Genomic DNA, 15762 nt, shown 5'->3' with positions numbered 1-15762 from the left:
GGAACTATTTACATTACTTAATGCAAAAATTCAGGGGTAGAGGAGGGTAGAAAAACCTGATAAAAACAATTAAAAGGGTCCAACGTGTGTGGTTATACACCGTGCATTGTGGGAACAAAGATACCTCTCACCTTCTCCCTGGCCAGCCCCAAACGATAAGTGTGGTTGGTGAAGGCACCACAGACACAGCCCTTTCTGACTCAACAGCCCGTCTTGCACGGAGCTGCTGAGTAAGAGCTGTAGTTGACTTCGCAGAAGGAAACTTGCTATTTGCCCCCATTGGCCTTGTGCAAGCCACCTGCAAGGGAAGCACCTTGAGACTGAGGATGAGTATTTGGGACTTAAGCACTTTCAAGTGTCTCAGGGGACTTACTAAAGTTAGCCATTTGCACACAGTAAACACTTAGATATATAGTGAATAATTGAATGTCACTTTTTTGCTATTTAATAAGCCCATGGTTAGAAGAATCGGGAGCTAGGCGTGTAGAGCAGCCTAAAATTCACCGGCCAGGCACCTGTGCTAGGTACTTAGCATACATTATTTTGTTTTAATACAACTATACTTGAGGCAGGTATTTCATGCTTCTTTTGCTGCAAGGGATAGTGAGGTTCAGAAAAGTTAAGTAACTTTCTAGTAAGCAATAAATAACCAGTGAGCTGCAGATCGGGGGTTCTAATCCAGATCTGTTTCTCTTCAACCTTTCACGAAAGCACACTGCTGTCTTCTCTTTCTCTCTTTTTTCAAAAGTTTATTTACTTAGAGAGAAAGAGAGAGAGAATGTATAGGGAAGGGGCAGAGAGAGAGAGAGAGAGAGAGAGAGAGAATCCCAAGTAGGCTCCGCGCTGTGAGCGCAGAGGGCAAGGCAGGGCTCGAACTCATGAACCGTGAGATCACGGCCTGAGCTGAAATCGAGAGTCGGACACCCAACCAACTGAGCCACTCAGAAGCCCCGGGTCTTCTCTTTCTCCCAAAATGCCAGCCCTTTAGGCATTATTCTCTGCTTCTCTTCTAGATGAACTTTGCCGTCAGATGGCTGGTTTACCCCCAAGGCGACTCCGCCGCTCCAACTACTTCCGACTTCCTCCCTGTGAAAATGTGAACGTGCAGAGACCCAGTGGTCTGTGATGATCAAGGAAGAGGAAGGAAGAACATGTGGGTGGGAGGAAGAGAATGGTCTAACAAGAGCAACCATTGTCAGCTAACCCATAGACATTAGTAGTTCTTAAACCAATCCCTTTGTAGTGTCTAGCTTTGGCCCTCACTCCCTGATTTATTACCCAGACCGATAACAAAGTCTATATTATAGCATGGTTTTGCTGCTTCTCACTACCATAGACATAGTAGATCAATGATAACCAAGTGGCTTATGTACAAACAGTCTACATACGGTTTCAAAGGAAAATAAACGTGAGGTTAATATTTACAATTTGAATCTGTCTGAAATAGATCTTAGGGAGGAAGAAGCTGTCACTAGTTTGGCCATAGGACTTCATTTCTTTGATTTTCAAGCATGTCCTAGATTAACTCCCCATTTGCAAGTTCCTCTTTACTCTTATGCTAACTATTTTGCTGGATTTGCCTGGCGGGTCTTCCGGAAGAGTCATGGTAATTTGCGTAGTCCCAGAGATTTCTGAGGCCAAGAGTTAGACAATCCTACTGGCAATATCTAAAGACCCAAGATGAGATCTGCTAAGGCTGAGGCTAAAGAGGAGTAGGCCAAGCATGGAACTTGGACTCATGGTTCCCTATTCAATTTTTCATGCGGTTGTCCCAAACAGGCAAGTAGGGCTAAAAAGTCCTATTTACTTACTCATTTATGGTCGTGTGGGGTAGGGGTTAGCCCACCTTCCCAAATTAATTAGACAACTTAATGATGGTGTGAATTTCCTTGGCTACTCCTTTTACCCCATTACTAAACGAAATCTGTAGAGATTATTGTGCAAATGGATTCTGGAATAGCCTGATTGGGCCCTTAAGAAGGACATTCAGACCTCATCTTTAATGGGCAGACAAAGTTTACCTAGTGGTTTATAAGAAAGAATAAAAGAAATAATATTCAGACAACCTACATTCTTAAGACATGCTGCCACACTAGGCCCTGGTAAAACTCCCCATCTTTACCACGACAAGGTTAAGTTTATGTGAGTTCTAAGGTTTTTTAATTCTGTGATTTAAGATTTAAATGCATTATTCATATTTCTGGAAGCCTAGATGCAATCTGATTCACAACCACCATGTCTGCTTTATGAGGGGAGAGATATCCTATATTAGGAAGCAGTCCACAACGTAATAGAAAAAAATCCCATTGTAAGTGACCAATTACAGATTGTAGATCCTTCTACCTGAAGAACTTAGTAACTTTCCACAGAGGCCAATGAAATTCAAGTAGGAAATAGAGGAATCTGAGGCAAGTTATACACCACAGAATTCCACTTGGTAGTGTTGGATCCTTTTCATATTGTAAGAAAACGGTAAATGAGGATCAAACTCTGGAGGCTGAGAAACAATTTAGCGTAATGGGATTTGCTCAGCTGATTGAAGAGAAATGCTAGGAAAGACCAAAGCATGTAATCTCTCCTCCACAGCCTCTAAAAGTAAATTTGCTCATATATAGACAGACACGTTGAATGCATATTGTAACCACTGTAGAGAAAACTCACAGGCAGAGTTTCCAAGAATCGTTTAAGAATCTCTCCACGAACGTGACCCTCCAATGAAGCACCTCAATCCCAGGATTGTGTATATTGCAAATTAAACACTCTAAAATAAATGTTTCTAATTTCCTCCTCAGAAAAGAGCAGTCTTTGATCTGTTTCTTTTTCTCTTCTATGTTTAGAAAGCCCCCAACTGATGTTTTCATCCCCCTTGGGAAAAGGGAGTACCAGTATCGCTCTCCACTATTCTCTATTGCACCCTTCCTACAATTTTGCCATTGGTTCTCCCAACACTCCAATTTACTCTCCTCCAGAAAACTCCTCAATTCACCAGAAAGTTCCTTTTCTTTCCTGCTCCGTGTGACAATCTTTACCTACCAACAGTCTTGCTAGGTAAAGCTTCATGCTTCACTCCCTTCTCTTTTGCTTGATCATGTGCCAGTGTTTTCCATTTCTCATTGTTCTTATGTGATTGACCTTTTTTTTTTTTTCACTCTTGACATATAAACCAACACTTCTTTTTTCTGTAATGTTTATTTTTGAGAGACAGAGACAGAGTGTGAACGGGGGCGGGGGGGGTGGCGCAGAGAGAGAGACACAGAATCTGAAGCAGGCTCCAGGCTCTGAGCTGTCAGCGCAGAGTCCGATGCAGGGCTCAAACCCACGAACCTCGAGATCACTACCTGAGCCGATGTCAGACGTCTAACTGACTGAGCCACCCAGGTGCCACCAACATTTCTAACTTGCTTCCCATTCTGTCTTTCCTCCACAACTTTCCCCTAAGGACAGTCCCAGGTCAGTTTCAGGATGTTGTTTTGGTCCTGTTCTTTCCCCGTTTACCCTTGCCCCCTGGCAGAATTTCATTCACCTCCTTTTTGTTGTTTTTTACCCTTGCCCCCATTTCAGGTTCCTGATGCTCTAGTTTTCGTCTCTGGTCACTTCCATGAAAGGATTTGCAAGCCTTGTTCTCTTTTAGGCATTAATATTATCCCTTTCCTGGTGAGCACAAATGACCATATTTTATAGCAAGGAACTTACAGTTTGATGAAAAATGATTCTTTGAAACAAAACAGTGCAACTTTAATGTCGGAACTAAAGGATTTTGTGAAAGTATCTCCAGGCAATTTTTGAGATTGTATGCCTTCCTGGCACCTTGAAAGATGGCAGCGTCATCGGCCTATCCATGAAGTCTACTCTTGTTTTCTCTGCCCAGATTGAGTTGATCTGGCTCTGAGCCTAACTTTTTCTATAAAACATGCTTATGAAAATTCTCCTTTCTCCTTGAATGGGAAAAATTCAAGTGTGCACTGTACTCTAAATATAGTTCCATGCACACTTTCTCTGAGTATTCTTTTGACTCACAGGCAGATGGTGCGAACCCCAGCTGGTCTCCCCACTTCTGAGCCTTACTTTTGATGACATCAAGTAGTATATGTTGCTAGCCACAAGCTCCTCCCTCCTCTGCTTCGGGGTGTTTGTGTGTAACCAGATATGTTACACCCGGTCAGAGGCGCAAACAGCTTGCAACCTCTAAGGCTCTCCTTCCTTCTGTACCGAAGCAACCGTAAGAAAGAATTCTGAGAAGAAACAGAAAAGAAGATAGAAAAGCATCAGACAAGGGGAGTCAGCGGATGGGAGAGTAAGGACAGGTTGACATGAAGACAGGGGACGAGGATGCTTGAAGACGGGAATTCACAGATCTGATGGGAAAAGGGAGTGCAGTGAAAAGGTTCTGAGAGACCTGGAACTTTCACAGGGTAGAATGGAAAGACATCAGGGGCACAGTGGAAGGGAGGCAGGACTGTCCTTATGGATTTGTCCCCTCCTGGAGGCAAAGATTTGGTTAAAAATACAGAACTCCAATCAAAATCAAAATCCTGTATCATTTAGCATTTTCACTAACCAAACATCAGGGAAAGTGACTTGTTGAGGTTCTCTGCGGTAGAGAAAGGAACGTGTGGCTACAGTTTTTTTCTTTCTTTTTCTTTTTCTTTTTTTTTTTTTTCTCTCTAAAAACCAGTCAAGCAGAGCCAGAAGCAGCAGTCAGACGACAACTTCTGGGCAGAACCTAAGATGGAAAAAGCAAATGCTGTTTATATAAATAGAGGTGCAGAACCGTAACTTCCTGTTGACAAAATAAGCTTCACTTCACCTCAAACCCTCAATTTCTTTTTTAAATAGTTGATAAAGGCTTTTTTTTTTTTTCGTCCTTTCAATTTGTCCGATCACTTTCAGCAAGGTTCTGGTTTTTTCGTAAGCCAGGGGTCCTGCATTTTTGGTCTCTATCTCTGGTATTTTTTTTTCCTCTCCCTTTTCCTTTCTTCTGTGGGATTACTTTGTCATATATTTGTACTATTAGCTTTATGGGGTACATTATTAAATTTACATAATAAGCCATGAGGATTGAGTTCAGGATGATCTCCTAAATTTGTATGAGATTCACCTCCTCTCCTAACCACCCCCCCAAAATAAGGAACAGATGAGCTTTGAGCAAATATAAGGAACTGTTTAATGGAAAATAACAAGAATGATACTTAAGGGATTGATGGGCATTGAGATATCAACTGTGTCATTAAATACTGTTTCCTAATATGGTGTTCTGTTCCTAAAGGTCAAGCACAAGGAGTTACAATGAAGAATAATGAGGACTGCACAGAAAAACACTTCTTCCATTTGTATAAAATTACATCTATCTATCTATCCATTCATTCCTGAAAATTGCTGCAAGTTTGGGAGGAAGAGAAAGTTTTGGGTTTTGTTTTGTTTTGTTTGTTTTTTAGATTTTGTTGATTTAAGAAATCTCTATGCCCAACACGGGGCTCAGACTCACAACCCCGAGATCAAGAGTTGTAAACTCCAGGGACTGAGCCAACCAAGTGCCCCCCAAAAAGTACTAGTAATACAAAGAAGCTTATGAAAATGGGTAATGTTGACCCCAAAATCAACACGTGTTGAAAACAAAAATTGCTTCGTATCTCACAGAAACGGGGATGGAAAGATCTGGCACAGTGTAATAAGTGGTAAAGTACAATATTTCATAAAATAAATTATAACTTGAATTTGTAAGTACAATTCCTTAGAATCATAATAGGTTCTAATGACGGGGGGCAGGAATAATTTCTCTCCTGCCACACAGCAACTAAAAAATAGATCATGGAGCACCTAGGTGGCTCAGTCGTTTGAGCGTCTGGCTTCAGTTTAGGTCATGATCTCATTCATGGTTTGTGGGTTCAAGCCCCGCATCGGGCTCTGTGCAGACAGCTCAGAGCCTAGAGCCTGCTTTAGATTCTCTGTCTCCCTCTCTCACTGCCCCTCCCCCGCTCACACGGTCTCTCTCTCTCTCTCTCTCTCTCTCTCTCTCTCCCTCTCAAAAATAAACAATAAAAAAATATATATATCATCTATGCATGGGGCATCTACACTCAAATCAACATGGTTCTAGGTATAATAATATATACTTATATATTCTTGTTCATTTTCTTTTCTTAAGGTTTACTTATTTCTTTGGAGAGAGAGAGCATGCGCACACAGGGGAAGAGCAGAGAGAGAGGGAGAGAGAATCCCAAGCAGGCTTCATGATGTTAGTGCCACCAGGGGCAGATCTCACCAACCATTGAGATCATGACCTGAGTGGAAACCAAGATTCAGGAGCTCAACCAACTGAGCTGCCCAGGAGCCCCCATCTTGTTCATTTTAACATAAAAGAATCCGTGTTTGTTTCAGGGCCAGTTCTGATGTAGCACTCACTGTGTGTGTGTTTCTGAGTGAATGGCTTCTCTACTGTAAATTTATGGGAGTACATCTACCTTACGAGTGGTTCTGAAAATTAACAAGGTCATGTATTCAAAATGTTTAGCACCTGTAATATTACATATTTAAGAAAACAATATGATTTTTTCCGCTTAAATGCACTGCTGTCTTCCTAACTGTTCTTGACCAGGGTGACTCTTCTGTTCTTTTCCTTGTAACATAATGAGATAACCCATGCTGACTCACCACTGAGCAGGAGGGTGGGGAAGCCTGCAAAGGGTGTTTAATATCACCAATGCCAGTTTCTCTACAGTTTACAGTTTCTAACTTTAAATTTTTTCAGCATCCAAAATCTTCTTTTATTTTTTTTTTAACGTTTATTTATTTTTGAGACAGAGAGAGACAGAGCATGAACGGGGGAGGGGCAGAGAGAGAGGGAGACACAGAATCTGAAGCAGGCTCCAGGCTCTGAGCCATCAGCCCAGAGCCCGACGCGGGGCTCGAACTCACGAACCACGAGATCTTGACCTGAGCTGAAGTCGGACGCTTAACCGACTGAGCCACCCAGGCACCCCACCAAAATCTTCTTTAATAAGTCCGTGCGATCTGGGGTTAGTTTTTGTATCCCTTGGCAGGCCCCTCCGTCTCTGGCACATTCCGCCCTTGGAATGCACTTTGGGTTTGGTGTGGCTGTGTTGGGTTGGCAAGACCTTGCCCAAATGCCTGTACACCTCTTGGCCCTTTCCAGGACGGTGCCACAGCCCTTGGGGGAGTCCGGGGCCAACTGGTCGAAGGTGAGGATCTTGCCCCGGCCTTGAGGACAGGGCCTCAGGGGCAGCTGTACGCGTGCACTACCTTGGGGACATGCACGTCATCCGTTATTGTCCCTACAACCACAGCTGTTTTGTCATCTCGGCCAGGAAGGTTCAATTTCCAATGGTCTGGGAAGGACTGAGGCGACTGGTTGGTGCGACACAAACCTGTTCATTACAACTCTGTTGAAGGTGTAATTGCCTCATCTGACCAGAAACCTATTCAGCTCGCCCAGCCTCCGGCAGATGCTTGTGTTCCTTGCGCTCAGGTTTCCCGACCTTGTGGCAGATGGCAATTCGCAGGATGCGACCTTTGACCGCAACAATCCCCCCCAGACTAAATTTAACTTTATTTATTTAAAAAAAATTTTTGGGGGGCGCCTGGGTGGCTCAGTCGGTTAAGCGTCCGACTTAGGCTCAGGTCACGATCTCGTGGTCCATGAGTTCGAGCCCCGCGTCAGGCTCTGTGCTGACGGCTCAGAGCCTGGAGCCTGTTTCGGATTCTGTGTCTCCCTCTCTCTGACCCTGCCCCGTTCATGCTCTGTGTCTCTCTGTCTCAAAAATAAATAAACGTTAAAAATAAAATTAAAAAAAATTTTTTTTTACTGGTTATTTTTGAGACAGAGAGAGAGAGAGAGAGAGAGAGAGCACAAGTAGGGGAAGGGCAGAGAAAGAGGGAGACAGAATCCAAAGCAGGCTCCAGGCTCTGAGCTGTCAGCATGGAGCCAGATGTGGGGCTCAAACTCACGAACCCTGAGATCATGACCTGAGCCAAAGTCAGATGCTTAACCAACTGAGCCACCCAGGTGCCCCCTACGATTAACTTTAAATTTTTCTTATCAGGTTTTCTTTCTTCCTTCCTTTTCGAAGATCATATTTCATTCTGAAAGCAGACCCCAAGAGGTGGATATGTAAAGGGATCATTGCTCCTATGATTCCATTGCTGACTGGAAACAAGATTTTGAGAAGCCAAGTTTGAGTTCTGCAAACTCCCTAATATTTAGTGTCACGGAACCACAGCTGAACTTACACATTCTAAAACTTAGGTTCATGTTTGTTCCACTGCAAAAAGAAGATTCAGAGACAAAGGTGTTTAGAAATCAGAAATATTTGGCCTGCCAAAGGTTTGTGTAAGAGTCTAGACTTAAAAAAAAAAACTGGCGGGGGCACCTGGGTGGCTCTGTCGGTTGGGCGTCTGACTTCAGCTCAGGTCATGATCTTATGGTTCGTGAGTTCGAGCCCCACATCGGGCTCTGTGCTGACAGCTCAGAGCCTGGAGCCTGCCTCGGATTCTGCGGCTCCCTCTCTCTCTCTGCCCGTCCCCTGCTCACACTCTCTCTCTGTCTCTCTCAAAAATAAAGAAAACGTTAAAAAAATTTTTTTTTAAAAAGCATGCATAAAAAATACAGTATATTTCAAAAAAGAAAACAGACTCCTGAGGTAACTAAAATTTATTAACAGTCTGTTCCTGGTGGAAAATCCACAATTTTAAAAAACATGATTACCATATTCTCAAAGGCTACCTTCAGACGTCACCTTTGCCAAAGATAGGGATACAACTGCTGTTGCTAGAGGCCAGTCATTTACAGGAGACTGAAGGCTGTATTTATTTTAGACAATAGAACTAGATGGTACAACGCTGCAAATTTCTTTTGTGTATCTCAGGGTGCAGAACGTTATTTTGCCTGCTGAGGGATATGATGTGTGCTCCCTTATTCAACGTAGAGGCTGAAAGAAGGTGTCGCTTGCTTTCACACACTGCCATTCACTACTCAGGAACTAGGTTACTTGGGAATTGTTTGCATACAGCCAGTTCTTGAGAGCTATGAGTCTGGCCAGAAGAGAGAAGGGGGGAAATGCCAAAGAGGTTCATAGTTTTTCCTCTTCTAAGAGGGATACAAGAGAATCCATATGTTTGCTGACCAGTCTTTTAATCATTGTTTTTATTATTATATTTTTAATGCCATCAGGAAATATAACAAGTGTTTCAGAACACCAACTCTGGAGCTAGACCATGGGGGTGCAAATCCTAACTCTGCCATGATGACTGTCACCTTTCTGTGCCTCAGTTTCCTCATCTGGAAAAGGAGAACCCCGGGGGCACCTGGGTAGCTCAGTCACTGAGACTCTTGATTTTGGCTCATGTCATGATCGTGTCTTGGGATCAAGCCCCCACATCGTTCACGAGCGCTCTCTCTCTCTCTCTAAAATATAAATAAATGGTTGCTAACTTTATTTAAAAAGGGGGTGGGGGGCGAGGGAGAACTCAATGACACCAAACCCTGGATCATTGTAAGATTAAGTGCATCAGATGGTTAAAAGACCTGAAACATTGAGAACTTTTGACTATCAGTGCCTGGCACAGTGCTGGGGATCCAAAGTTGAGTAAGCCATGCCCTCTGCCCTCAATAAGATCAGAGTTGCTTCTTGGTTACTCAACTCGTTTCTTTCTGCTTTGAATAACTACTTTTGCCGCATACAATGGCATACATTTTGTTTTCTTTTTTCAGATTTCATTTCTGATTAGAGATAAAACAATGCTTTAATTTATACTGCAAATGTATTGTGTTTCCTCCTGTTCAGAAACTACAGGCACTTAATTCTGTGCAGTCATGCCCACGGCCTTCACTTTCCCATTAGCACCGGCTCCCTAAGTGTTGGTCAAATGAACTTGGCATTTACACCTGAGTTCTTCCCTCCTATACCCACTACTATTCGTCTCCTCTGTCCCTTTACTTCCCTTACTTATGGACTCTCTCCTCTGCTTATACATACTAATGGCTAACGGCATGCAGAGAGAATAGCCGTGTCATCATTCTCATCCATTTCCTGGCTGTTTAGTCCCTTCAGTCTCTGAATTAATCCACAATTTTTTTTTTTTCAAATGAGGTGAAATTCACATAACATAAAACTATTTTAAAGAGGACGATTCAGGGGTGCCTGGCTGGCTCAGTCAGAGGAGCGTGTGACTCTTGACCTCCGGGTCTTTAGTTCAAGCCCCACATTGGGTGTAGAGATTACTTCAACAAACTTTTTTTTTTTTTTTTTTTTTTTTTAAGAGTACAGGGATGCCTGGGGGCTTAGTTGGTTAAGTCGACTCTTGGTTTTCGGCTCAGGTCATGATCTCACAGTCTGTGCCCCACATGGGGCTCTGTGATGAATATGCAGAGCTTGCTTTGGATTCTCTTTCTCTCTCTCTGCCCCTCCCATGTCTCTCTGTCTCTAAATAAATAAATAAACTTATTAAAAAGATACTAAAAAGTATAATTCAGTGACATTCAGTACATACATTATATATATCCAGTAATAAAACGTTATCGCTGCAGAAGAGAACTCCATATCCATTATGCAGTTACTTCCTATTCCTCTTCCTTCTAGCCACTGAGCAAGCACCAATCTGCTCAGTTGGTTAAGCATTTGACTTAGGCTTAGGTCATGATCTCACAGTTCATGAGTTCGAGCCCCGCTTCGGGTGAGCTTGAGCCCCGCTTCTCTCCCTCTCCCTCTCATGGGATTCTCTCTTTCCCTCCCTCTCTGCCCCTCGCTCACTTGCGTCCTCTCTCTCTCAAAGACAGGAAGAAAGAAAAAGAGAAGAAAGAAAGAAAAAAGAAAAGAAATTACAAAGAAAGATTATCTATACGGGGCATAAACAGCTAATTACAGAGCTTATTCAAGATAACCGTCTCAACAGGGAGCCCTTGGACTTTACTTTTTTTAATGTTCATTTATTTTTGAGAGACAGAAAGAGATACGGCGCAAGCTGGCGAGGGGCAGGACGAGAGGGAGACACAGAATCAAGAGCAGGCTCCAGGCTCTGGGCCGATAGCACAGAGCTCACGTGGGGCTCAAACCCATGAACTGTGAGATCATGACCTGAGCCAAAGTCGGACACTTAACCGCCCGAGCCATCCAGTCACCCCAGGACTTTTCTTCTTTTTATGCTATAGCCATACCTCCTCTATGGAGCCTGTGGATGGAGGTCTAAAGTAACTAGGATGTGTGGGAGGCAGGACCATGTTGAATAAATTAACCAAGTATTGAGTGTATTGAATGGGTTGGTGGTGTTTTTTTTTTTCTAATACTGCTGATGTAGTATCTCCCAGTTCCCCTGGTAAAGGGAAGAGATCTTTGTTGGTACTTTCAGCCAACGTATGGGTGAGTGGAGGAAGAGAAAAGATGTGGGGGTAATGGGGGAGGAGGAAACCAGGCCACAGAATTTGGAGTTGCTGATATCAAGTAGTTTCTCAAATCTCATCAACCCTACCGAGTTTAATTAAATCAAGGGGGTTGTGATTTAATTACTGGAGACAGAACAATTATTGAGAAGAAAAGGCAATGATCAGCAAAGACCCTACAAAAGAAGAGGAAGAATTTGCCAGTATGGTGCCAGGACTCCCATAGCATAGACGGTAATTTGATTTCAACTGTCAGGGACTATTTAGAGAGAAACAGAATGGCAATTCTACAGATAACATATTGTCCCTATAATGCTACACTTTCTTTACAAACTGTCTCTTATCCCTTTCAGAGCTATTTTGTCAAGATTGGAATCATCATTCCTTAGATTACATCACTGAGCAAACAAATAACATGGGATTTGGTCTTTGGTATGCACCTACCCACAAAAAGAAAACAGATCTCTGTTATTTAGAGCATCTCTAATTTTCCCTGGCATTTCAATGGACTAAAAAGCAATGAAGCAAACACACACCAATTTTTCAAAACTATATGAGGTCATACACACCCAGAATTTTAGACAGAAGTCGTACAAACACAGAATTTCGGAGCTGGGAGAGATGTGAGCTCTTCTAGGGCAATATTTTTCAAAGCCAGGTTCCCAACAGACCACCTGCTTTGGAATGAATGGCCGCTTGTCAGAAAGGCAGAGAACCTGGGCTGGATTCCAGACTCACTGAATAAACTCTTGAGGGATTAAACACTGGAATGTGCAGTTTTCTACACTCACTCACACTGAAGTGTGAGAACCTCCAAACTCCTCACTCACATTTAATTACCAATCACAAAACCATGAGCTCCCATGACGTGCTGAGGATCACAATTGATAGTTTTGAAGTGGCTGGCCTTCTAAACGTATTAGTTTTGTAAGATAATCTTTAATAAAGCCAGTTCCGTACAGACTATGTTCCATGCACTAGGCCACATGCACAGCCCCTTGCTTGTATCATCTTTAAAATTCCAGCCAGCTGTGAGCCTCAGTGTGCCTGTCTGAAAACTGGGATAACAGTCCCTACTTCTCGGCTATAAATAAGATAATTCACGCAACACGCTCAGCACAGAACCTGGTATGAGCTGCACGTACAGTGAAGGACAGCGATGACTACTATTTTTTTGTTCACACTTCACACGTGGGGAAACTGAAACACAGTCAGACACCTTGCTAGGAAATAGTGACGATTCGGGTCTTAACGTACTTGCTTTCAAAACCTAACTTTTCCCACTGCTCTATGCTATTTTTCATTATGTGCATGATCAATGAAGCTTCTTTAGCCATTTTTCCCAGCAAAAATAGCTCTTTTTCTTCAACCCTCTGCCCAGCCCTCAGGCTTTTGACGAATACTTGTTTTTTTGTTCTCTCAACCTCAGTGAGTCCTGGGCAGCTGCGCGGCAGAAGCTGAGTGAGTAATTCCTGTATGTGTTTAAAGGTCCTTCCCTCTGCTTCATACCCCAGAGAAATTCAGTGATGTGTCTGGCCGCCAACTGAGAAAAACAAAAATCAGGAAATGCAGAAGTTGAAGCACTCCAAAAACCGCACTTTCACCCACACGGATCCCTTTTTTGGGCTTTTTCAAAAACAAGAAAGTATCATATTGAACAATCTACCTGGTGTCCAAAAATAGTGGCCTGGGGAGTCATTATCTGAGCATCTTGGCCTTCAGACCCGGGAATGTATGCCCTGGAAGATCCCCAGGGGGCCTGCTGGCCTCACACGCTGGCCAGAATGAAACCTCACCTTGGGCTAACCATGCTGAAAATCAGCAGTGGTGAAGTCCAGATGTCCAAAACTTCACACAGCCATGAGAGGTACAATTTCCAAGTCATATTGTGTTCGTTAAAAATAAACTGACCAGGTTGTCCTGTGGTTTTTCAAGAGAAGCTGGTGAAGGGAGCAGGTAGCTAATAAGGAAAACAAGTTTTAAAAACAGCATGATGAAACCCCACAAAATTGGCTTTTTAATCACACTAACTCCAAATGCCTGGGAATGAAAAATGCTATTGTAATTATAAGAGAGTAATTTTCCTTCCTTTAAAAGAAAAATAAACAGGGAAAACGGCTTTCTGGGGGGAAAAAAAATGTTTTTTTTTTTCTCACTCTCGGTATGCTGGACAAATCACACTTCTTCAATAGCTTTTTAAAAATTAAGAAAAAAAATTTTTTTAATGTTAATTTTTTTTGAGAGGGAGAGAGAGAGACAGAGAGCAAGTGGGGAAGGAGCAGAGACGGAGACCCAGAATGTGAAGCAGGCTCCACGCTCCGAGCTGTCAGCACAGACCCCGACACAGGGCTCGAACTCACCGACTGGGAGATCACGACCTGAGCTGGAGTCATACGCTTAGCTGACTGAGACACCCTGGTGCCCCTACACTTTTTTTTTAATTTTAGAGAAACAAGGAAGAGGGGCAGAGAGAGGGAATCTTTTTTTTTTTTTAATCTTTTTTACATTTACTTATTTTTGAGAGACAGAGTGAGACAGGGCACAAGCCGGGGAGGGGCAGACAGAAGGAGACACAGAATCTGAAGCTGGCCCCAGGCTCCCAGCAAGCGTTCAGCACAGAGCCCGATGCGGGGCTCGAACCCACGAACCGTGAGATGACCTGAGCCGGTCACTTAACAGACTGAGACACCCAGGCGCTCCGAGAGAGGGAGTCTTAATTAAGCAGGCTTCACGCTCATTGTGGAGCCCAACATGGGGCTCGATCCCTCAACCCCGGGCCAAATGACCTGAGCGTTGGACGCTCAACCGACTGGGCTACCCAGGCATCCCCTTCAATAGCTTTTTATTTACAGCCGTTGTGCAAGACTCTCGACTTTGTTCAAAAAGTTTCCTTAATAAAAAGTTTAAATGAAATATGAATTACATCTCAGTTTTCTCTGTCATCATTGTTTTCTTATGAGCCATCACGCAAACCAAACTAACCTAAGCTACTCATTGTTGCTAAAACCTATCAAGCACATCACACAGTCCTTTGCTCATGTGGTTTCTGTTACCTGGAGAGAGGATGAAAAGTTTTCATCAGGACTATTCCATATATTCCAAGTATCATGCTTTCATATTCACACATTGTACCTATCTGAGCCCAAGGCATTAAGTAGGTGATGCACATCCTGTTACTGGAATTATATAAGCATTTGGGGTACTTTAGGATCCGCGCTTTCTATAGAGAATTACAGAACCGTCGTGTCTCAAATTTGTCCCCCATTCAAATATCCTGTAAGACAGTAAAATAAATGCTGAGCATCTGAGGATATAATCCCAAACAACCTGTGTTCGGCTGAAATATCCCTAGAATCTATGTTTTATTCTTAACACTTCCATGGTCCTATATTAGCAACCACACTTGCATGCCTGCCACGTGTGGGCTTACTCTACATACAAGGGAGCATAATAATCTTTGAAATCGTCCATGTTTTGAGCACTTTTACTTTTTACATGGGGGTGGGAGAGGACAATAGGGAAAAGCCACAAATGTGAGGGAAATGAACGTGCATGTTATATTCTACTCTAAATAATTTTTAAGATAAAAATGCTAGGGCGCCTGCATGGCTCAGTCAGTTGACTGTCCAACTCCTGATCCTGGCTCAGGTCATGATCTCACGGTTCAGGAGATCAAGCCCCGAGGCAGGCTTTGTGCTGACAGTGTGGAGCTGCTTGGGATAGGCCTATCTCCAAATATGCATGTCATTTGGAGAAACGTAGGGCTAAGGTTCCTACAACTCTTTTATATTGTCATTTAAGTATTATCTACTTTTTTTTTTTAATTTTTTTTTAACGTTTATTTATTTTCGAGACAGAGAGAGACAGAGCATGAACAGGGGAGAGGCAGAGAGAGAGGGAGACACAGAATCGGAAGCAGGCTCCAGGCTCTGAGCCATCGGCCCAGAGCCCGACGCGGGGCTCGAACTCACGGACCGTGAGATCTTGACCTGAGCTGAAGTCGGACGCTTAACCGACTGAGCCACCCAGGCGCCCCAAGTATTATCTACTTTTGAAGCTTTGAACAAAAGTATGAATTCCTTGAAGAACTGTCATGTGAAATCATTGTTCCCCTTCAAAGCTCAGTCTTATGCTTTCTCATAATAGGCCTTCAATAAATATTAAGTAATTGAGTGAATTTCAGTTTTCAAAGACTGTGTCCATAAATTACTTACAAAAGCACGTTTTACATTGCCCTCAAAGGAGTAGAACATCAAAACAACCACAACAGAATTTTTTTTTCCCCAGCACCTTCATTGTCAAGTCATAAAGATTTAAAACATTTACACTTGTTGGAGAAAATCTTGTGTATAGTCTATACACTGAAAAGT

The 15762-nt window shown here is 43.0% G+C and overlaps 1 protein-coding gene and 1 pseudogene across 8 annotated transcripts in view; one reads left to right on the top strand and one right to left on the bottom strand.

Moving 5' to 3' along the window:
- Positions 1 to 1427, top strand: part of MFAP5 (microfibril associated protein 5) — a 46176-nt gene extending 44749 nt beyond the window's left edge. For all 8 annotated transcript variants that reach the window (XM_042991730.1, XM_042991731.1, XM_042991729.1 and 5 more), the window contains one exon: positions 1014 to 1427. In XM_042991730.1, the coding sequence (XP_042847664.1) occupies positions 1014 to 1126 (113 nt within the window). In that variant the 3' untranslated portion in view covers positions 1127 to 1427. The remainder of the gene's footprint in view (positions 1 to 1013) is intronic.
- Positions 1428 to 7017: 5590 nt separating this feature from the next.
- Positions 7018 to 13277, bottom strand: LOC122240514 (annotated as a pseudogene).
- Between the last annotated feature and the right edge of the window lie 2485 nt (positions 13278 to 15762).

The sequence above is a fragment of the Panthera tigris genome, chromosome B4, assembly GCF_018350195.1.
Source record: "Panthera tigris isolate Pti1 chromosome B4, P.tigris_Pti1_mat1.1, whole genome shotgun sequence".
NCBI classification, from domain to species: Eukaryota; Metazoa; Chordata; class Mammalia; order Carnivora; family Felidae; genus Panthera; species Panthera tigris.
Note: the sequence above shows the minus strand (reverse complement) of the source record. Positions and strands in the feature narration are given on the sequence as shown.